Source organism: Mustelus asterias, chromosome 12 (genome assembly GCF_964213995.1).
Source record: "Mustelus asterias chromosome 12, sMusAst1.hap1.1, whole genome shotgun sequence".
NCBI classification, from domain to species: Eukaryota; Metazoa; Chordata; class Chondrichthyes; order Carcharhiniformes; family Triakidae; genus Mustelus; species Mustelus asterias.
Window position 1 is genome coordinate 86,881,063 of NC_135812.1, and position 22,863 is coordinate 86,903,925.

A 22,863-nucleotide genomic window follows, 5' to 3' on the forward strand; every position below is an offset into this window, starting at 1 on the left:
CAAAGAAGGAAGCAAGATCCCTCATAACGCAGGGTGAAAGAAACCTGGTCAGAATACAAAGATGGGTGAGCAAAAATTGCAAAAGCCCTGAGTGACTCAGGTTCACACCACTTAGTCAGTTCACAAGGCAGTGAGTAATAATTCCAAAAAGAAGCTGTATTTATATTGTGAAAAAAAACAACTCTGGATAGACATTTAAAGAGATCCCTGAGAGAGGGACCTCCTAAAGAAGTGCCAAGGACAACAAGAGACCCCAGAAAGAGAGCTACTCATAATTAAGCTCTGAATTTAACAAAAGACCCCACAGCAAGGGAAACAATATTCCAGTAAACTGCAAGATGGCTGCCAACTATGTCAGTGCAGTGAATTGCACAAGCTGAGGAGTTTAGTGCAGAAGCAAGAAATGACTGAGAAACTTAAAGAAGAGATTTTTGAAAATGCTGACAGTACACAAACTGCAACAGCAGATAATAACGTGGAACAAGCAGTTGGCTGTGAATGAAGCAAAGCTATCTGAGGCAACTCAAAAGGCACTTGGTAATACAAAACTTGAGTATTTCATATTGAGAATATATTTTCTCGAAGCTTCAATCTTGCACTCGTCAGGATCATCACAAGACATTGAAATTGGTGTTATTGCGATTGTCCTGATGAATGCAAGATGAAAAGCTTCGACAAAATGTCTTTTTTCAGCAATAACTCAAAAGGAGCAAGACATGCATCAAGTAATTGAAACTGTCCTACAGGAAAATGTTCACGTCAAAGTGAAACTGGAAGACTTAAAGTGCAAGATTCCAACCCGAGTATATCCCTTTGAAAACAAACAATAAATTGAAACCTTCAATGAACCAAGCTGTTTGAGATCTGAACAAATGAATTTTAGTGATGTCACAAAGGATCATGAGGAAATGATGACCCTTAATTCCACAACTGGAAAATTGAAATGGGAGTTGGGAAAACTCAATAGATGCACAGCCAGGCAAAACAGCAGGCAGAAAAGGCACGCAAAGAAGTTGCGATCTTGAAAAACTCCTTGCAGCATCAATATGTTGCCATGGAAATGCATGAGGAGCTAAAAAGGATATGGAATATTACTTCAGAAAAAACTGCATTGGAACTACCAGAAGCAACTAAACAATGCACTGAAACCCAAAGTGAGTTGCCAAGAGGTCAACAAGAGAATAGACAGTTGAAAGGACCATTGATTGTCGTTCAAGATCAAATGCAAAAGGAATGTGTAACTGTGGTGATTGTCCTTTTAAGGATCAGTCTGCAGAATGTGATCCTAAGTCTGCAGACTGATCCCTAAAAGACAATCACCACAGTAACCATTCACCGACATAAAGAAATGAAGGCTTAAGATCAATTACGTTGCTGCAGTAACAATGCAGTGCTTCTGGATCCAGACCAAACGGCTCTAATAAAATGTAAGGGACTAGTAAACACATTCAGCACAGAAACATGACTAAAAAACATTCCTTAAAGGCACAGTGTTGTTACACAGTCTCAAGATCTCATCATTGAGACACCACAGCTGAACCCATAGTGCAATGTGGTGCTCGGTGAGGCACTGTAACATCATAACTCTTTCATGGGTTTTCTGACTGTGGAAGATAAGTTATCTTCGGCCAATTAAAACACATCTGCATTTCTAATAGGAGTCACTGTATGACTTTCAGGAGAAGAAACGAATGTCAGTATTTCCTTCATCACTGCAGGAGCAGAGATGAGTTGTAGCATCTTTACTGCAGTTCATAGATCAGTACAGAGCAGTGAACAAATCCACGTGGTAGGGACTTCATTTGTGAGCCACCGGGAATGTTTTTAGTTATTAAATGGGATATGAGCGTTGTTAGCAAGGCCAGATTTGTTGCCCTTATTGGATCAGATATTTGATCAGATAGTAATTAACTATTTTGTTATAATAACTACTTGTTGCCCTTTAATACAATCTTGACATGACAAGGTGGATTTGTATTAGCTACAGCGCCTAACAGCTGGGCTACTTAGCTGGTTGATGATAGCTACATTTTATTTTAGACCTTGTTTCCAGCTATAAGTCAATGAAATTCAATGATTCTTGTATCTCGAACCTAGAAGTAATTCTACGTTAAATAAAATTGCATTATAAGCCTTTTCACAGTGCCCTTTCTTAGAATATGCAATCACAGCTGATAGCTGCAAGCAATGGAAGATCAGCTATCAGGAAATTAAATTTACACAGATTCCGGTGCCAACATAATCCGATATATGGGCTTTAATCAAATGGCTCTCGGGATAGGATCAGTTTATAATTATGTTTGCACTACTGTCTTTGATCTTTTATACATTCAATAAAAAACATGCGTATCTACATCATTATCAGAATCAAATAATCACTGGACTGATGTAGATTCATGAAGACTACATAAAAAATATTCCAGGTTAGAAACACACTGATTTCTTGCCAAGTTGTAATCAGATTGGTTACTAAGCTGATGGCGAGCTTCTCCGAAACTTGTATCCTAACTTTGTTCATCCATCTGTGCTTACTGACCTAGATTGGTTCTCAGTCCTGCAATGCTTCGATTTTAAAATTCTCAAACATTTGTTTTCAAATTGCGCTGTGACCTAGCCCCCACCCCCATCTCTCCAATCTCCTTCAGCCGTGCAAACCCTCTGAGGTCTCCGCAACCTCAAATTCTGGCACCGTGCACATCCATGATTTTCATCTCTTCTCCATTGTTGACAGTGCCTTTAGCTACCAAGGCCCTAAACTGTAATATTCCCTCTCTGATCTTCTTTTCCTCCATCTCCTCCTTTAAGAACAAAGAACAAAGAAAATTACAGCACAGGAACAGGCCCTTCGGCCCTCCAAGCCTGCACCGACCATGCTGCCCAATCTAACTAAAACCCCCGACCCTTCCGGGGACTGTATCCCTCTATTCCCATCTCATTCATGTACTTGTCAAGATGCCCCTTAAAAGTCACTACTGTATCCGCTTCTACTACCACCCCCAGCAATGAGTTCCAGGCACCCCTACTCTCTGTGTAAAAAAGTCTGCCTCGTACATCTCCTTTAAACCTTGCCCCTCGCACCTTAAACCTATGCCCCCTAGTAATTGACTCTTCCACCCTGGGAAAAAGCTTCTGACTATCTCCATTGCTCCAGTGAGAACAAACCAAGTTTCTCTAACCTCTCCTCATAGCTAATGCCTCCATACCAGGTAACATCCTGGTAAATCTTTTCTGTACCCTCTCCAAAGCCTCCACATCCTTCTGGTAGTGTGACGAACAGAATTGAACACTATATTCCAAGTGCGGCCTAACTAAGGTTCTATAAAGCTGCAACATGACTTGCCAATTTTTAAACTCAATACCCCAGCCGATGAAGGCAAGCATGCCGTATGCCTTCTTGACTACCTTCTCCACCTGCATTGCCACTTTCAGTGACCTGTGTACCTGTACACCCAGATCCCTTTGCCTATCAATACTCTTAAGGGTTCTGCCATTTGCTGTATATTTCCTATCTGTATTAGACCTTCCAAAATGCATTACCTCACATTTGTCCGGATTAAACTCCATCTGCCATCTCTCCGCCCAAGTCTCCAACTGATCTATATCCTGTTGTATCCTCTGATGGTCCTCACTGCTATCCGCAAATCCACCAACCTTATTGTCGTCCGCAAACTTACTAATCAATCCAGTTACATTTTCCTCCAAATCATTTATATATATTACAAACAGCAAAGGTCCCAGCACTGATCCCTGAGGAACACCACTTGTCACAGCCCTCCATTCAGAAATGCATCCTTCCACTGCTATCCTTTGTCTTCTTTGACCGAGTCTGTTTTGTATCCACCTTGCCAACTCATCTCTGATCCCATGCGACTTCACCTTCTGCCATGAGGGACCTTGTCAAAGGCCTCACTGAAATCCATGTAGACAACATCCACTTCCCTACCCTCATCAATCATCTTCGTAACTTCCTCGAAAAACTCGATCAAGTTCGTGAGACACGACCTCCCCTTCACAAAACCATGTTTAAGACCATCCTTAAAACCTATCTCTTTGCCCAAACTTTTGATCAGCTATCTTCGTGCTTTCTTGTGTTTCAATGCCAAATTTTGTTTCATAATTCCTATATGAAATGTCACAAGAATTTCTACTTTATTAAAGGCATGATATAAATGCAAGTTGTTCTTGCTGTTATAACAATGCCTGTGTGCTGTTTCAGCACACCATCCTGTTACATTTGTGGTGTAGCAAACTAGCAAAAATGAACAAAAAACATCATAGAAATCATAGAAAACCTACAGTACAGAAAGAGGCCATTCGGCCCATCGAGTCTGCACCGACCACAATCCCTCCCAGGCCCTACCCCCATATCCCTACATATTTTACCCGCTAATCCACACATCCCAGGACACTAAGGGGCAATTTTAGCATGGCCAATCAACCTAACCCGCACATCTTTGGACTGTGGGAGGAAACCGGAGCACCCGGAGGAAATCCACGCAGACACGAGGAGAATGTGCAAACTCCACACAGACAGTGACCCAAGCCAGGAATTGAACCCAGGTCCCTGGAGCTGTGAAGCAGCAGTGCTAACCACTGTGCTACCGTGCCGCCTGTGCCGCATAATCATGTCTAATTATTATTCATTGGTGAGGCAACTTGATGATTACAAGTTTGAATAGATCAGTTTCATAGAAACATTGATTTGATTTGATTTATTGTCGTCACATATATTAACATACAGTGAAAAGTACTGTTTCTTGCGCACTGTACAGACAAAACATACCGTTCATAGAGAAGGAAATGAGACAGTCCTTACAATGCAGAAGGAATAGAATGTAGAATCCCTACAATGCAGAAGGAGGCCATTCGGCCCATCAAATCTTCACCGACCAAAATCCCACAAACATAATCCCACAATTTGTTTTATATTTTACATTATGTTCTTTTCTTAAGGGTCCAGTCCTTTTGTGCCGATGCACTTTCTCCATTAATTATAGTTATTCATTTATGGGATGTTTGTGTCACTGGCACGGCCTGCTTTTGTCGCCTATCCCTAACTGCCTTTGGGAAAGTGCTGATGCTAACTGCTTGGTTTGTTGGGCCACTTCAGTGCGGAGCTCACCACATTGCAGTGGGTCTAGAGTCACGTATTGGCCAGATTGAGTGAGGACAGCAGGTTTCCTTCCCCAAAGGACATTAGTAAACTAGGTGGGTTTTTATGACAATCCAGAAATTGACGTGGTCACCATTACTAATAGTAGCTTTTTATTCCAGATTCATTAATTAACTGAATTTAAATCCCCCAGCTGCCCTGGTGGATTTGAATGTCTCCAGATTATTAGTCAGAACTTTAACAACACCAGGTTAAAGTTCAACAGGTTTATTTTGGACTTTAACCTGGTGTTGTTAAACTTCTTACTGTGTTTACCCCAGTCCAACGCCTGCATCTCCACATCCAGATTATTAGTCCAGGCCTCTGGATTACAAACCCAAGAACATAACCATTGTGAAATTGTACCTAACAATTGAGTTGTTGTAGAGTGTGTACAATCAATAACACTATCCTTACTTTGCTATATCTAGCTCGCTGATATGTAAACGGTTCCTTTCTCAGGTCCTGTAACCAACTCCCATCCTTCCATAAACATTGTCAAATCCACCCTGAAAAATATCCATCTTCAGTCATTTTGTCCTTGAGAACTGTTGTCCCATCTCCTTTTCCTCTCCAAACGCATTGAATATATTTCCAATCTCCACAATCCAATTTTTCCCACAACCATCTTTGAATCGCTCCAATCATGTTTTTGCTCTTCCACAACACTGAAACAACCCGAACCAAAATGATGGCCAATGAATAAGATTTTCTGCAACTATGAGTGTGCATTATTATTTCTCTTGTATGGCCAATATTCCTTCTTTTTAATACTTTTCCTCCATTGCCTCGTTCAGTGGAACAGCTCTTAATTGGTTCTATCCTTAACTATCCAAGTGTAACTCAAGTAATTAATTTTCCAGTCAATCCACCATCAACGTATTGGGAACCCCTCAGGATCATCCACAAAACATGGTCTGTTTCCACAGGTTATATGGATAACACCAGCTCTATCTTTCCACCGCTTCTCTTGATCCCTCCACTTTTTTCTGTGCTGTCAGATTGCTTGCCCAACATCCAGCCACAATTCCCTTCGGTTTCAAATTGGGAAGACCAAACAGTCATCCTCTTCAGCTCCCACCAAAATCTCTCTGTGCTCACCACTGATTCCAGCCCTGTCCTTGGATATTTTGCATATCAAACTGGGCTGCTCGTGAACTCATTGAGCCCAAACTGAGCTTCAGATTCCATATTCTCTCCATCACGCGGCTTCCACTTCTGTAATTGATCAGACAATAGAGTCCAGCCCACATTGAGTGTTCATCTAAATCAACATCATAGCTCATCCTTGACTTCACTGTTCCACTATCAAAGGACCCATATTTCAGTCATTACGTCTCCATCCTCTGGAAAGCTCTTCCAAACCACCTTATGTCTTTCTTCCTGCTGCCCCTCCTGCCCCTGATATTTTGAAAAATGTACTAAAACCCTCTTTTTTCATCTGTAACTTCAGTATTCTCGGACTTCCCCTAAATTCCTTATTTCCTGTTGTGCCCATCATTCCTTTTTGTTGAAATAATTGAGTAATGCATTTCACCTTCTGGTTCCAAGATTCTTGTGACCTCAGTCTCTCCACTTGGAACTCCTCTGGGACTGAAGGATGAAATGGAAATCTGCCAAAAGCAGTAGTACCGCTACCCAGGACTCATGACCTTTTCAACCTGCCGTGCGATCTACACTTCATCCTTCTTTCTCTTGCTGTGCACACACATATTAGAGGCTCTACCAAATATTCCTACACAGAACCATGAGAAAATGTGTTGCGCTGAAAGACATGAATAATGAACGGAATTCTAGATGAGCAATCGATAATACAGAAGTACCTATATTATTAGATTGATGTCCTATCTCTTAATCATCATATTTTATTCAAGACCTATAAAATAATTGAATAGCTGGATAGGTGCCTTTTGTGAGATTATTCCAGTTTAACTTTTTTTTATTCTGTATCTTCAGTATGTATTCATCCTAACAGGATGTGGGCATTGCTGGCAAAGCCTAATTTGTTCCCCATCCCAGGAAGCTGTGGAGGTTGACCTCTCGAACATTTTCAATGCTGAGATCGATAGGTTTTTAATCAGTAGGGGAATTAAGGATTACAGAGAGAAGGCAGGAAAGTGGACTGAGTCGCTGGAATTTTACCACCCCAGCCACCACAGGAATCGGAGCAAATGAGGGACGGACAATGGGAAGGTCCATTGACCTCAGGTGGGATTTTACAGTTTCGGGACAAGCGAAGCTGTAAAATCCCGCCTATTGAGTGTTAGATCGGCCATGATCTTATTAAATGCTAGAGCAGGCTCAAAGGGCTGAATGGTCTACTCCTGTTCCTATTTCTTAAGGTCTTATTCCTAATTGCCCTAGAAATGAACATTTCAGAGGACAGATAAGAGTCAATTATATTTTTGTGGGTCTGGGATCACATGTGGGCTAGACTGGATAAAGACAGCAGATTTCCTTCCCTAACGGGCATGAGCGAACAGAATGGGTACTTATGACAATTAATGATGGTTTCGTGGTCAGCATTACTGAGACAAGCTTTCAATTTCAGATGCATTATTTAATTAAAATTCCACAATGGAATTTGAACCCATGTCCCCAGAGCATTAGCCTGGGCGTTTGGACTACTAATGCAATGACATTATCACTATGCCTCTAGGAAGGACCATGGGGCTTGAGTTTAAACTATACAAGAGTAGGAAAGGTCTCAGTGTTAGGCAATTCCTTACCAATAGAGGAGTCAGCCTGTGGAATATATCGTCACTGTTGTGGTGAGTGCTAACTCTATATAATTTCACAAAGGAGTTGGAATAGTTCTTAACTGGGGACAGAGATCACATCATAAATCACTGTGTGCATTGGTGGTTCAGTGGTAGAATTCTCGCCTGCCACGCGGGAGGCCTGGGTTTGATTCCTGGCCAATGCAAAATCCCTTCTTGGCGGCAGGGTGGCACAGTGGCTAGCACTGATGCCTCACAGCGCCAGGGACCTGGATTCGATTCCCAGTTTGGGTCACTGTCTGTGTGGAGTTTGCATGTTCTCCCCGTGTCTGCATGGGTTTCCTCCAGGTGCTCTGGTTTCCTCCCACAGTCTGAATGACGTGCTGGTTAGATGCATTGACCCGAACAGACACCAGAGTGTGGCGACTAGGGGAATCTCACAGTAACTTCATTGCAGTGTTAATATAAGCTCTACTTTGACCAATAAACGTTTTAAAGCAACTAAGTATCTTTATAGGTAGCACCTGGTCCATGTCAGCTCATGTATTGTTTTTGATTAGCTGAGAGGGTCAAAGTTCCTGAGAGTACATTTTTCCCTTCTGGCTCAGATTTTTTCTTTACCTTTAGCTGGAGGTTACAGGGGTTGGGGGTACCTTGCTGAATATTGAGTCATGATGCTCGAGCCACCATGAGGTGTGGGGCAGGCTAAATAGACCAGCTTATATACGAGGGCAACACAGTGGTGAGCACTGCTGCCTCTCAGTGCCAGGGACCTGGGCTCGATTCCTGGCTTGGGTACCTGTCTGTGCAGAGTCTGCATGTTCTCCTTGTGTCTACGTGGGTTTCCTCCGGGTGCTCCGGTTTCCTCCGAAAGACGTGCTGGTTAGGTGCATTGACCATGCTAAATTCTCCCTCAGTGTACCCGAACAGGCGCCGGAGTGTGGCGACTGGGGGATTCTCACAGTAACTTAATTGCAGTGTTAATGTAACCCTACTTGTGACATTAATAAACTTTAAACTTAACATATTCCTGCCTGTTAATTTCATCTGTTCAGAAGGAGGCTTGACTCAACAATGATCAGCCCAGGTTTCAACATTAACCTCTTTACAGACACTGGTGGACCAGCACAGCATTGTTTGCAAGTTATTTGTCTTCAAGTTATTTGTTCTTTGATTTTGGCTGCTGAATTTTGTATCATTATCGTGAAATATTATTGCGGGCATGAAAATTGAAACAAATCATAACAATTTCTGTCTAAGAGCCGATCAGAAGGATGCATAAAATAAGAAATTGGTGAAAAATCTGAAGGTTAGGGTGGCATGGTGGCACAGTGGTTAGCATTGTTACCTCACAGCGCCAGGGACCGAGTTCAATTCCGGCCTCGGGTCACTGTCTGTGGGGAGTTTGCACATTCTCCCCGTGTCTGTGTGGGTTTCCTCCGGGTGCTCCGGTTTCCTCCCACATTCCAAAGATGTGCGGATTCGATTGATTGGCCGTGCTAAGTTGACCCTAGTGTCAGGGGGATTAGCAGGATAAATATGTTGGGTTACGGGGATAGGGCCTGGGTGGGATTGTGGTCGGTGCAGGCTCGATGGGCCAAATGGCCTCCTTCTGCACTGTAGGAATTCTATGATTCTACATAATGAGGAATCCATTGATCAGTGTGGCAGAGATTTTTCATTTTCCTGCCGACTCCAGTCGATTACAATCAGTGGAATTACTGCTCTGAAGGGCAACATTCACAATTATTCTGCCATATCCAGATCTATGTTCTCAGGTTATTTACTGGTTTCAGATAAGAATGAAAAACAGTCTCCCAGAGCAATCAGAGATCCAAATTTATTGTTCCTTTTATTGAAATGCAGTAGATTTGCTGCATGTCGGAGAAAGATTGGGCAAATTGGAGTCACATGAAGTAATTCTTTGTTCGTTTAAACTGGGCTGTATCATTGACATTCAGTCTCTGTTTTGCAACAGGAGGAAAGGGTCAATTAGTCATCCTCTTCCTGGTACTTTTCATTTTATCAATTATCGCCCTTTCTAAATAACTTGCTGCAATTTAATGTTTAATTAAAGCCCAATAATATCAACAGCCTCAATCAGCAGCAACTCTTGAGATTTAATTATCTGTACAACTGGTTTTAGCTCACAGGCCCGCCTCGTGAGAACACTAAATGGTTCATGTTGATGAACCAATTGTATTTAAACTGTTTGCAGATTAACCCTTGGAAGGAAGGAGGAATTTAGCTACATTCAAATCAGAAGAGGTACATGCATGATTTTCAAGGAAGAATAGGCAGAATTCACTAATGTCCTTCAGGGAAGGTAATCTACCGTCCTTACCTCATCTGGCCTACATGTGACTCCAGAGCCACAGCAATGGGGTTGACTCTCAACTTCCCTCTCAACTGCCCAGCAAGCCACTCAGCTGTATCAATCGCTACAAAGTCAATAAAAAGGAACAAAACTCAACGGACCACCTGGCATCGACCTAGGCACCAGAACAGACAACGGCAAAACAAACCTGTCGACCCTGCAAAGTTTTCCTTACTAACATCTGGGGTCTAGTGCCAAAATTGGGAGAGCTGTCTCACAGACTAGTCAAACAACAGTTTGATGTAGTTTTTCTCACCTTACAGATAACACCCCAGACACCACCATTACCACACCTGGATATCTCCTGTCCCACCGGCAGGGCAGACCCAGCAGAGGTGGCGGCACAGTAGTGTACATTTGGGAGGGAGTTGCCTTGGAAGTCCTTAACATCGACTCTGGACCCCATGAAGTCTCATGGCTTCAGGTTAAACATGGGCAAGGAAACCACGTTACCACGTACCGTCTTCCTTCGGCTGATGAATCAGTACTCCTCCATGTTGAACAACACTTGGAGGAAGCACTGTGGGTGGCAAGGGCGCAAAATGTGTTGTAGGTGGGGTTTTTCAATGTCCACCACCAAGAGTGGTTCGGCAGCAGCACTACTGATCGAGTTGGTCGGGTCCTAAAGGATATAACTGCCAGATTGGGGTTGCAGCAGGTGGTGGAGGCACCAACAAGAGGGAAAATCATACTTGACCTCATCCTTACCAATCTGCCGGCTGCAGATGCATCTGTCCATGACAGTATTGGTAAGAGTGACCACCACACAGTCCTTGTGGAGACAAAGTCCCACCTTCACATAGAGAATACCTCCATCGTGCTGTGTGGCACTATCACTGTGCTAAATGGGACAGACTTCGAACAGGTCTAGCATCTCAAGACTGGGCATCCATGAGGCGCTGTGGGCCATCAGCAGCAGCGGAACTGTACTCCAGCACCATCTGCAACCTCATGGCCCGGCATATCCCCCACTCAACCATTACCATCTAGCCAGGGGTTCAACCCTGGTTCGATGGAGAGTGCAGGAGGGCATGCCAGGAGCAGCACCAGGCATATCTAAAAAGAGGTGTCAACCTGGTGAAGCTACCAAACAGGACTACCAGCATGCCAAAAATAGCAAGTGATAGACAGAGCTAAGCAATCCCACAACTAACGGATCAGATCTAAGCTCTGCAGTCCTTCCACATCCAGTCGAGAACGGTGGTGGACAATTAAACAACTCACTGGAGGAGGCTCCACAAATATCCCCAATCCTCAATGATGGAGGAGCCCAGCACGTGGCCCAGTGCAAAAGATAAGGCTGAAGCATTTGCAGCAAACTTCAGCCAGAAGTGCCGAGTGGATGATCCATCTCGGCCTCCTCCAATGATCCCCAGCAACTCAGATGCCAGTCTCCAGCCAATTCAATTCACTCCACATGATATCATAAAATGGTTGGAGGCACTGGATACTGCAAAGGCAATGGGCCCTGATAACATTCCAGCAATAGTACTGAAGGCTTGTGCTCCAGAACTTGCTGCTCCCCTGGCCAAACTCTTCCACTACAGTTATGACATTGGCATCTATCCAACAATATGGAAAATTGCCCAGGTATGTCCTGTACACAAAAAGCAGGACAAATCCAACCCGGCCAATTACCGCCCAATCAGTCTACTCTCGATCATCAGTAAAGCGATGGAAGGGGTCATCAACAACACTATCAAGCAGCACCTGCTCAGCAATAACCTGCTCAGTGGTGCCCAGTTTGGGTTTTGCCAGGGTCACTCAGCTCCTGACTTCATCACAGCCTTGATTCAAACATGAACAAAAGAGCTGCATTCCAGAGGTGAGGGGAGAGTGACAGCCCTTGACATCAAGGCCGCATTCGACCGAGTGTGGCATCAAGGAGTCTGAACAAAACTGGAATCAATGGGTATCAGGGGGCAAACTTTCCACTGGTTGGAGTCATACCTGATACATACGAAGATGGTTATGATTGTGGAGGGTCAGTCATCTCAGCTCCAGGACATCTCTACAGGAGTTCCTCAGGGTAGTTTCCTAGGCCAACCATCTTCAGCTATTTCATCAATGACCTTCCCTCTATCACAAGGTCAGAAGTGGAGGCACTGGATACTGCAAAGGCAATGGGCCCTGATAACATTCCAGCAATAGTACTGAAGACTTGTGCTCCAGAACTTGCTGCTCCCCTGGCCAAACTCTTCCACTACTGATGATTGCACAACGTTCAGCACCATTCGCGACTCCTCAGATACTGAAGCAGCTCATGTTCAAATGCAACAAGATCTGGACAATATCCAGGCTTGGGCTGACAAGTGGCAAGTAACATTCGTGCCACACAAATGCCAGGCAATAACCATCACCAGTAAGAGACAGTCTTACCACCGCCCCTTGACATTCAATGGTGTAACCATCACTGAATCCCCAATGTCAACATCCTTGGGGTTACCACTGATCAGAAACTCAACTGGACTCGCCACATAAATGCAGTGTCTACAAGAGCAGGTCAGAGGCTAGGATTTCTGTGGCGGGTAACTCAGCTCCTGACTCCCCAAAACCTGTCTACCATCAACAAGGCACAAGTCAGGCGTGTGATGGAGTGCTCCTCACTTGCCTGGAAGGGTGCAGCTCCAATAACACTCAAGGCGCTTGACACCATCCAGGACAAAACAGCCTGCTTGATTGGCACCACACCCACAAACATTCAATCCCTCCACCACTGACACTCAGCAGCAGCAGTATATACTATCTACAAGATGCACTGCAGATGCACTGCAGAAATTTACCAAGATGCACCTTCCAAATCCACAACCACTTCCATCTCGAAGGACAAGGCAGCAGACGAATGGGAACGTCACCGCCTGCAAGTTCTCCTCCAAGCCACTCACCATCCTGACTTAGAATCATAGAAGAAATCATAGAAACCCTACAGTGCAGAAGGAAGCCATTCGGCCCATCGAGTCTGCACTGACCACAATCCCACCCAGGCCCTACCCCCACATATTTACCCGCTAATCCCTCTAACCTACGCATTTTAGGATTCTAAGGGGCAATTTTTAACCTGGCCAATCAACCTAACCCGCACATCTTTGGACTGTGGGAGGAAACCGGAGCACCCGGAGGAAACCCACGCAGACACGAGGAGAATGTGCAAACTCCACAGAGACAGTGACCCGAGCCGGGAATTGAACCCGGGACCCTGGAGCTGTGAAGCAGCAGTGCTAACCACTGTGCTACCGTGCCGACTTGGAAATATATTGCCATTCCTTTGCAGTTGCTGGAATCCCTCGCTAACGGCATTGTGGGTCAACCCACAGCACATGGACTGCAGCGATTCAAGAAGGCAGCTCACCACCACCTTCTCAGGGGCAACAAGGGATGGCCAGCCAGTGACGCCCATGTCCCATGAATGAATAAAGAAAATTGCAGAGTGCAGTCTCATATCCATTAAGTAGGTTGACTTATTCAGCCATGCGTCTCCCAGCTACTTAAAGGAGTTAGTTGGAAGGAGTTACTGAATTCCATTAAAGGAATTGAAATGATCGGTGTAGATCCATATCCGATCCAGCTCAGAATGAGCCAAGTAGAATAAACAAGTTTGACAGCTTCAATTATAATCAGGAGCCACAATTCCGTCAGACTTCAAGAAGCGGGATTCTGGTTATTGAGAAACAGCTGTCACATAGCACAGCACAGGACCCAACACAGACATTCTTACTCCATACTGCAGGCTGAAACTTCAGAAATCATTTAAGCAAAACAAAAAAGGGCTTTAATTTCCCCAAACTGTGAGTGGCTTTTCAATGATCTTACAGAAGCATCATAATTTTCAGCTGCTTACTGTAGAGATCAATGATCAAAATATTAATAATGTGCAGAAACTTCAAAAGTATTGAAGTCTTTACACTGAAACAGATTAACATTCTGACTTTTCAACAATGACAGTACACTTACAGGGCTCTTTACTGCCATCCTGTGACAACAATTGAGTACTGCAAGTACTCAGCACTGCCTTCCAGGATAATACTGATGTGGAAATGTGGAGACTGGGGTGGGCACAGTAAGAAGTCTCACAACACCAGGTTAAAGTCCAACAGGTTTATTTGGCAGCACAAGCTTTCAACTTGTGCTGCCAAATAAACCTGTAGGACTTTAATCTGGCGTTGTGAGACTTCTTCCAGGATATATACAGCTCAAGAGGTAATTTTCTGACTCTGAGCAGTGAGAATGCATATCGAACATTATGAGCTTTGAATAATTTTCCATTTGAAATAATGGATATAAATTGAGTGCAAGTTGCACTTGAAATTGCACCGTGTACTGCAAGGAGATAAGGATCTTTGTTGGGAGCATTAAATTGATGCTTAGGTATGCAGCTTCCAGTGAGTAGATATGTGAAATATTTAACCCAGAGGTCTCTAGTACAGTAAGTGTTTAAAGTGGAAATTTGACCTTGTTTCACGATAACAGTATAAATATTTAATCAATATTTTTGAGGTTTATGTTATTCATTAATTTGATTATTCGATCATCAGGTCCATTGTCTGGAACAGTTCCTACAGATTGGAGGGTAGTGAATGTAAGCCTGCTTTTCAAAAAGGGAGATAGAGAGAAAACAGGAACTATACACCAGTGAGCCTAACGTCAGTACTGGGGAAGTTGTTGGAGTCTGTTACCAAGGATTTTATAACTCGGCATTTGGAAGGCAGTGATATAATCAGACAAAGTCAGTATGGATTTACAAAGGGGAAATCATGCTTGACGAATCTATTGGAATTTTTTGAGGCTGTAACTAGTAGAGTTGACCGAGGAGAACCAGTGGATGTGGTTTATTTAGACTTTCAGAAGGCTTTCGACAAGATGTCACATAACAGACTATAATGCAAAGTTAAAGCACATGGGATTGCAGGTCATGTCTTGAGATGGATAGAAAGCTGGTTAACAGATAGGAAGCAAAGAGTTGGCATAAATGGGTCTTTTCCTGGTTGGCAGTCAGTGACTAGTGGGGTTTTGCAGAGATCTGTGCTCGGATCCCAACTGTTCACATTATATATCAATGATTTGGAAGAGGGAACTGAATGTATTATCTCCAAATTTGCAGATGATATAAAGTTAGGTGGGAGGGTGAGCTGTGAGGAGGATGCAGAGATGCTTCAGCGTGATTTGGACAGGCTGAGTGTGTGGGCATCTGCATGGCAGATGCAGTATAATGTGGATAAATGTGAGGTTATCCACTTTGGTAGCAATAATAGTAAGACAGATTATTACTTGCATGGGTATAAATTGAGAAAGGGGATAGTCAATGAGACCTTGGAGTTCTTGTGCATTAATAGCTGAAAGTAAGCATGCAGGTACAGCAGGCAGTAAAGAAGGCAAATGGTATCTTGGCCTTCATAGCAAGAGGATTTGAGTATAGGAATAGGGATGTTTTGCTGCAATTATAGAGGGCGTTGGTGAGGTCACACCTGGAGTATTGTATGCAGTTTTGGTGTCCTTATCTGAGGAAGGATGTCCTTGCGATAGAGGGAGTGCAGCGAAGGTTTACCAGGCTGATTGCTGGGATGGCAGGTCTGTCATATGAGGAGAGAGTGTATCAGTTTGGATTATATTCACTGGAGTTCAGAAGAGTGAGAGGGGATCTCATGGAAACTTATAACATTCTAAAAAGGTTAGACGGAGTAGATTCAGGAAGAATATTCTCAATGTTGGGGAGTCAAGAATTAGGGTCATAGTTTGAGGATAAGGGGTAAACCTTTTAGCACTGAAGTGAGGAAACATTTTTTCAGCCAGAGGGTGGTGAGTGCGTGGAATTCACTATCACAGAATGTAGTTGAGAACAAAATGTTGTGTGATTTAAAGAAGAAATTAGATATAGCTCCAGGGGCAAAAGGGATCAAGGGATATGGGAGGAAAGGGGATCAGGATATTGAATTTGATGATCAGCCATGATCAAGATGAATGACGGAGCAGGCTCGAAGGGCTGAATGGCCTACTGCTGCTTCTAGTTTCTATGAGTTTGGTAGGATTCTGGTGGGTATACAGATGGCTGATAAGGCCGAACTGGGACCAGAAGATTCTGCTGCAAATCAGACAGGATACTGCAATGAGTTTTGGACGTGTTGTTGGCTCGGGTTTTCCTCTGCTTGCATTTTGTCTCTGTCTCTGATGTGTATTTGCTTTCAAAGGAGATGGCACCATTTATTTATTTGGTTGGAACTTGTGCCAGACACAGTGATCCTGGGTGAGCTTTTCCCAGGACTTGAAGTCAATAACAAAACTTTAAGTGATGCCTTCAGAATGTCCTTGTAGCACTTTGGCAGACATGAGAATGAATCCCAGACTCAATCTCTCCTTAGAAGATTTGCTTTGGTGAGTGAGTGTCAGGTATTCTGGCTACAAGACCAGCCCAATTCTTTTTTTTAATGTTTCTTTTCATGGGATGTGGATGTCACTGGCAAAGACAGAATTTATTGCCCCAGAGAGCAGTTAAGAGTCAACCACATTGCCGTGGGTTTGGAGTCACATGTAGGTCAGACCAGCTAAGGATGGCAGATTTCCTTCCCTAAAGGACATTAATGAAACAGATCAATTGTGACTGTCTCACTATGGTGTGGATGTTTGGCATGCCAGCTCAGGAGAGCACCACCGCTGTGCCTGGTATTTTGTCCTGCTATCTGATCTTCAGAAGTCAACTCACGTCAAAGTGGTTGAATTTCTAGGCATGATACTGGCAGACAGTCCAAGTCCCACATGTGGAGAGGAGAGTGGGCAGGAGTATTACTCTATGGACTTTCATAGAGATCATTCCACACTCCAATCTGGTGTTTCAAAATTAGCTTAGTCCATCTTTAGACATGTTTTTCCCATCCTGATCAGAGAATCCCTACAATACAGAAGGAGGCCATTCGGCCCATCAAGCCTGCACTGACAACAATCCCACCAGGCTCTATCCCCATAACCCCACATATTTACCCTCCTAATGCCCCTGGCACTAAAGGGGCAATTTAACATGGTCAATCAACATAACCCACACCCCTTAAAAAGTGTGGGAGGAAACTGGAGCACCTGGAGGAAACCCACGCAGACACGGGGAGAATGTGCAAACTCCACACAGATATTTAATGAGGACCTGAACAAGAGAACCAATTGAGTTAAGAAAATACGTTAACTGTTACTATTAAATTGGAAGATTATATTTTAAATTTGTGGCAAGTTTAGTGCTTCTGGTTATCATATCCATGTAGTAGATTAACATTCAGGTACAAGGCAAGGTTCTCTTTCAGAGCATTCTCTAATTGTGCCCATTTTTCCCGATTGTTGCCCAATTCTGGAGTAATGAGAGGATTTTGTCATATTAAGAGAAAAATATATGTAGTCCAACTGGATGTAGTGCTATATGAATCGCCATGCAGCAAGCGCACTCAAACCTACAGCCCTTCAATTTGAGGTTGTGGTGTTGGTCATTGTACTAGGGGAACACCAGATGTGAGGATGTCAGTGATTTGGTCAGGATGAGGGCATTGATGGAGGACAGGTTTATGGAGGGAGTGGATGAAGGGCTATAGGATATAAATGTATAAGTTAAGATGCGTGTGTGGATGCTGCGGTAAGTTTATCAGGGACAGAGGGGATGGATAGAAGGGCTAGAGGTTGCCAGGGAGACAAAGAGTGATCACAGTCAACTCTGCGATTGAAAATTTGGAAATGGCAAGACTTCAAATGATGGGGAGTTCAAGGCATAACTACTCTGAGGTTGCAATGACAAAGATGCATCATTTGGGTTTGATTTTAATTCACACTGGACTGTGTTATCAGCTTGTGTTGGTGAACTGTACACACCTAGCACCATTTTCTATTAATCAAACAGCACCATCATTAGTTATCCAGTGGATCTTTGGTCATTCATTTTTACAGATTACACAATCATTTGATCAATCCATTACTAGATGCTACATATTTATTACTGGCTATATGCATTTAATCATTCTGGAGATTTTAAAAAAGTTTTTTTCACTTCTCTGAAGACTCAAACTCCTGACTGCTCCATTCATCCTTGCAAGTTTCTTTTCCTTCACTGAAATGCTGTTTTATTTGTGTAAATCTTGACGGTGACCACTGCAGCCTGTTTCATTGTTGGAGGCTTAAAAAGGAAACCTAATTGACAATTTCTTCAATTGAAAGCCCAATATACAATTTTCAGTCTGAATCAAGATGCGGAGCTCAGGAGCCACGCCCTCACTAACATTCTGAACCAGAAACCAATATATTACTGCACCGCTGCCCAGACCAACTCAGAGCTGGAAAGAGATTGACCCTGAGATTTCATTGTTAATAAGGTTTGACGCAAAGCTTTGTGATGCACTAACTCAGTGAGACATCAGATGAGACCCTCACTTCCTCTGGAGAATGTTTTTAACTTATTATTGGTAAAAATGTGAAACCATAGAGAGCACTATGTCATGCATAGGATTTAGCATAACCTTACCTGACTCTCTTGTGCGACCTCTGACCTCTTGGCTCCATGGTCCAGACCCGATAGCATTGAATGCTTGAACTTGCACTCTGTATTCAGTCCACTCCTCCAGATCCTCGATGGTGAACTCCCGTTCAATTCGATCACTGATAATATGTGCCAGAGTGGATCCATTTCCATCTGACTTTCCATATTTTATTTTGTATCCAACAGATTCCTGATTCCCATTATATTCTGACTCGGGCAAAGGCTGGAAAAATAATAAAATTTCTGATTGTATCATGTTACAAGTATGAGGTTTATATGATTATGCTTTCGGGGTATATCTTTTGGTTTATAAGATTATCACGGTTTGGAACTGTATCTGTAAATGTAGGTTAAATGGAAGAAGTCATGTGACCTATGCCAGACTCTGTCTGATAGTAAACCTGGGTAGTTTAATTGTTAGATCAAAAGGAGAGTCATACTGTGTTCATGAAAGAGAGTTGCCAGATGTTAACACCCAGGGCAATGACAGCTGTTTCTAAGTCCACACTGAGAAGACCCTAAGGGCGGGATTTTACGACTTCGCTTGTAAAATCCCGCCCAATGGAGATTTCCATTCTGCGAGCCTCGCCTGCCCCGATTCCAGGGCGGGGAGGTGGTAAAGTTCTGGCCTAAGTCTCCAAAAATCCAGAAAAGTGTTATTGGTATCAAGTTGTAAATAGTTGTGCCGGAACCTGTCCCTTTGTTTCTAAGATGGAAAAGCAGTGGTAATTAAAGAATGCTGATTGCTATTTCTACTCTGATAAAGGGCTATTGTATGTCCCATTACAATGGAGAGTTGGGTCATTTTGAGATCCGTTTACAGGTTTCCCTGTAAACCCAGAAATACCAGACAGAAGGAAGTTACAGCTTTTGCTCTTGGGTGATCTGCAGCCAACTGAGAGAGGGAGACCGAGAAAATAGATGCTGACTAGGGCTGCACCTTAACCAGAGAAAATGCTATCGTTTGGGAGCTCACAGCCCAGCTTGAAAGCCTAGCTTGTGACGAATTAAAACACAGCTGGTGTGATCACTTAGAGGAAGCTAAAGGAAGAATGCCCAAGGAAAACCCTCACGGCGGAAGATAGATTGGGAAAGCAAAAGAACAGAAGTAAACCCAGGTTCTAGGAGATTGGGTGCCCACTAAGGAGAGTGGGTAATGTAGCAAAATTGGTGCTTTTGCTTGTCATTAAAAGTAAAAAGTGGCAGATTCTGATAGTTCAGTTTTGTTTTTTTTAAGTTTTTATTTATTAGTGTCACGAGTAGCTTACTTTAACACTGCCATGAAGCCACTGTGAAAATCCCCTAGTCACCACACTCCGGCGCCTGTTCGGGTACACTAAGGAAGAATTTAGCATGGCCAATGCACCTAACCAGCACGCCTTTCAGACTGTGGGAGGAATTCGGAGCATCTGGAGGAAACACCATGCAGACACGAGGAGAACGTGCAGACTCCGCACAGACAGTGACCAAGACGGGAATTGAACCTGGATCCCTGGCACTGTGAGGCAGCAGTGTGCCACTGTGCCGCCTCAAGTTTCCAATAAAAAGTTAACAGTATCCAATAAAAAGTGTTTTGTCTTTAGTCATTGGTACATCAACAGTAAAAGGTATTTTAAAGTGTGAAATCTTGTATCATCTTTTTAGCTAATAACTGGAAGTTTGAATTTCTCTTTAAACGATTATTCATCTCTGTGGAGATCGTGGCAATCTTCGTCATCCTGTCATTTTTGGCAGTTTTAATGGCTTATTTTATAAATGCCTAAATAAACAAGCTTAATCTAGCATTTTCCAGAGCCATGAACTGAACTGATAATGGTGACCTCTGTCATGATGCACTCAGTACTAATTCGAGTTCATATCCGCTCGCATTCTTTTCCCACCAAAAAAAAACGAATCTGCGAACTTTTCTACAATGTAGGTCAAATATTTTGGACACTTCATGGCATTCAGTGTAACTTATCACATTAGTTCAATGGGCACTGTAGGGGGTTTGCTTTCAACTCCATATACCTGGGTTTGAGCACAACCACATTCAGCAAGTAATAAATACTACGATCTCATGACATCTTCTAGCACAGATTGTTACACATCCTTTCATTCATTTGTCTTATTTTTGTTGAGTAACACGCTGTGGACAGTTCAAAACATTGATATGAGATGCTACAATATTCTCATCAAAAAGGTTCTAATAAATTCAACGTCTGAGGAAAGCTTCAACATGACAACTTAAGAATTCTTCCAAACCAACACTGAAAGGAATGGTCTGACAGTTTCCATTCCTCCACCATAAAAGTGACTTTGTGCTTGAAAGATGGGTGGGTTGTTGGTGGTTATTTTAAATCTGTCTGTCACGGTGTCCCTTTTTTCTCTTTTGTGTGGTGTTTCGCAAACAGGAACAAGCAGCTCTCAATATTCAGAGCCACTTTTTGCATATAGTGCTTACTCTATTGTTGCACTATCAGCCTGCACAGTCCTGACTCTGGAAGTGGGGATTAACAATGCGTTAAGAAGATATGCATCTCGAATTGGAGAATGACTTACAGAGATATCTTCTCTCTCTCTGGGATGAATACAATGACAAAGGGATCAAAACATGCAAACCGTTGCCTTCTGCAACATTAGGATTCACAAATATAACCACAGAAGTAAAGATGCAAGGTAAAGAAAAATTTATGTCAGTGCTTAATCCTGAAATGATAGCCCACATCTGTTACATACCACCCAACGGAGCCAGAGGCTTGTCTCACTTGCTGTACGCAGGGTCACATTGGCAGGAGCCACATCAGGTGGGGCCTGGAGGGTTTGGATTTTGCGTGATAACTGACTTGGCAGACTTGTTCCAACAATGTTGACTTGTCTCATGCGGAATCTGTAAAAACACAGTGTGGAATGAAAGGCCCATCAGAATGTTGAGAAAGTTTAACAGTAAAGCCAAATCAACTGGTTGCGAAATAAACTCAGTGTGAAAATAAGTCGATTTCTAAAAGGGATTGCTAATTCCCCAAGCCAGTTCTGTGCCTGGGTGGCAAGTTGATCATTTACCTCAGCATGTTTGCTTTCCCCTGGGCACTCTGTAGCCCTCTGTGATTGTGCAATTTCTGACTTCAGTTATCTTCTGCAATTTCTTGCTCCTCTCTGCAATCCCCCCCTCATTCCCTTTAATGCTTGACATTTCTTGAAGTTTCACTTTTCAGTTTCTTCTTATTGCTTTGTTTTAAGGTATTTTCACACCTTTTGTTCTCAAGTTATCTTTCATTCTCTGACTCAGACCTTCTGAGTGCCATCCAGAGTGCCATCCAACATTTTTTCAACTTCTTTCTAACTTTTAGCAGGAGAAGTGTTAATGTGGATATTTGGAGCACAGTAGACCCAATAATAACTGGAAGAGTCAACACTCCAGGCATCTCACACTTTACCTGTGACTCATTCTCCCCATCACTTTAATTTTACTCATTCTAATAATGTGTTTAATTTTCAGTTTCCACGGCTGACAAATCACCCACGCCTAAAATGTTAATCTGCTCTTTCGACGAGATACTGTTGGACCTGCTGAATATTTCCAGCTTTTACCTCAGTTTTGTATTTTGTTCTTCTAGATGGTACACAATTATAACAACAAACAGTGGAGAAATGTGTGGGCACCCAAAAGCTGAACATATTGAAGTGTTTTCTGAAGAGTTTAAAATGTACTAAAAAAACCAAAATTTGAGTATTAGAAAATATATCCACAGAGGCATTTCAAATATATTGGGTGGAATTTTGCCATGTTTTTGGCAAAGGATCATCTCAGGCAGGAGAAGCAGAGTATAGTCCACCAGCTGCACTGCCGGCTTTTACCATCATACTTTTAGAACTCAGCCAAACAGGGAGGCGAGTCCCACAAAGTTACCCTGTGATACAGTGGGGAAGGGAGATGGGCAGTGTCAGGGGACAGTTCCCTGGGGCTAAGTCAGGATACTGCCCAGGCATGACACTCCCCCCCCCCATGGGGGCTATAACTCACCCGCGGGCCGCCGGTGGGTTCTGATCACCAGGTGCATATTGTGGGGGACCTGTTGTGATTCAAGTAGGTGTCATCCTCGTTATGTCATTGGCGATGGTGGGAATAATCGAGTGG

At 43.2% G+C, this 22,863-nt stretch overlaps 1 protein-coding gene and 1 non-coding gene across 2 annotated transcripts in view; one reads left to right on the plus strand and one right to left on the minus strand.

Annotated features, from left to right (window-relative positions):
- sdk2b (sidekick cell adhesion molecule 2b) overlaps window positions 1–22,863 on the minus strand; it is a 939,592-nt gene that overhangs the window by 183,469 nt on the left and 733,260 nt on the right. The window contains exons 24-25 of the mRNA XM_078225548.1: window positions 21,465–21,615; window positions 18,732–18,969 (exon numbers count right to left, since the gene is read on the minus strand). Coding sequence (XP_078081674.1) covers window positions 18,732–18,969; window positions 21,465–21,615 — 389 coding nt within the window. The remainder of the gene's footprint in view (window positions 1–18,731; window positions 18,970–21,464; window positions 21,616–22,863) is intronic.
- On the plus strand, window positions 8,008–8,078 carry trnag-gcc (transfer RNA glycine (anticodon GCC)). The gene has a single exon. It is a non-coding gene; the product is annotated as a tRNA-Gly (tRNA).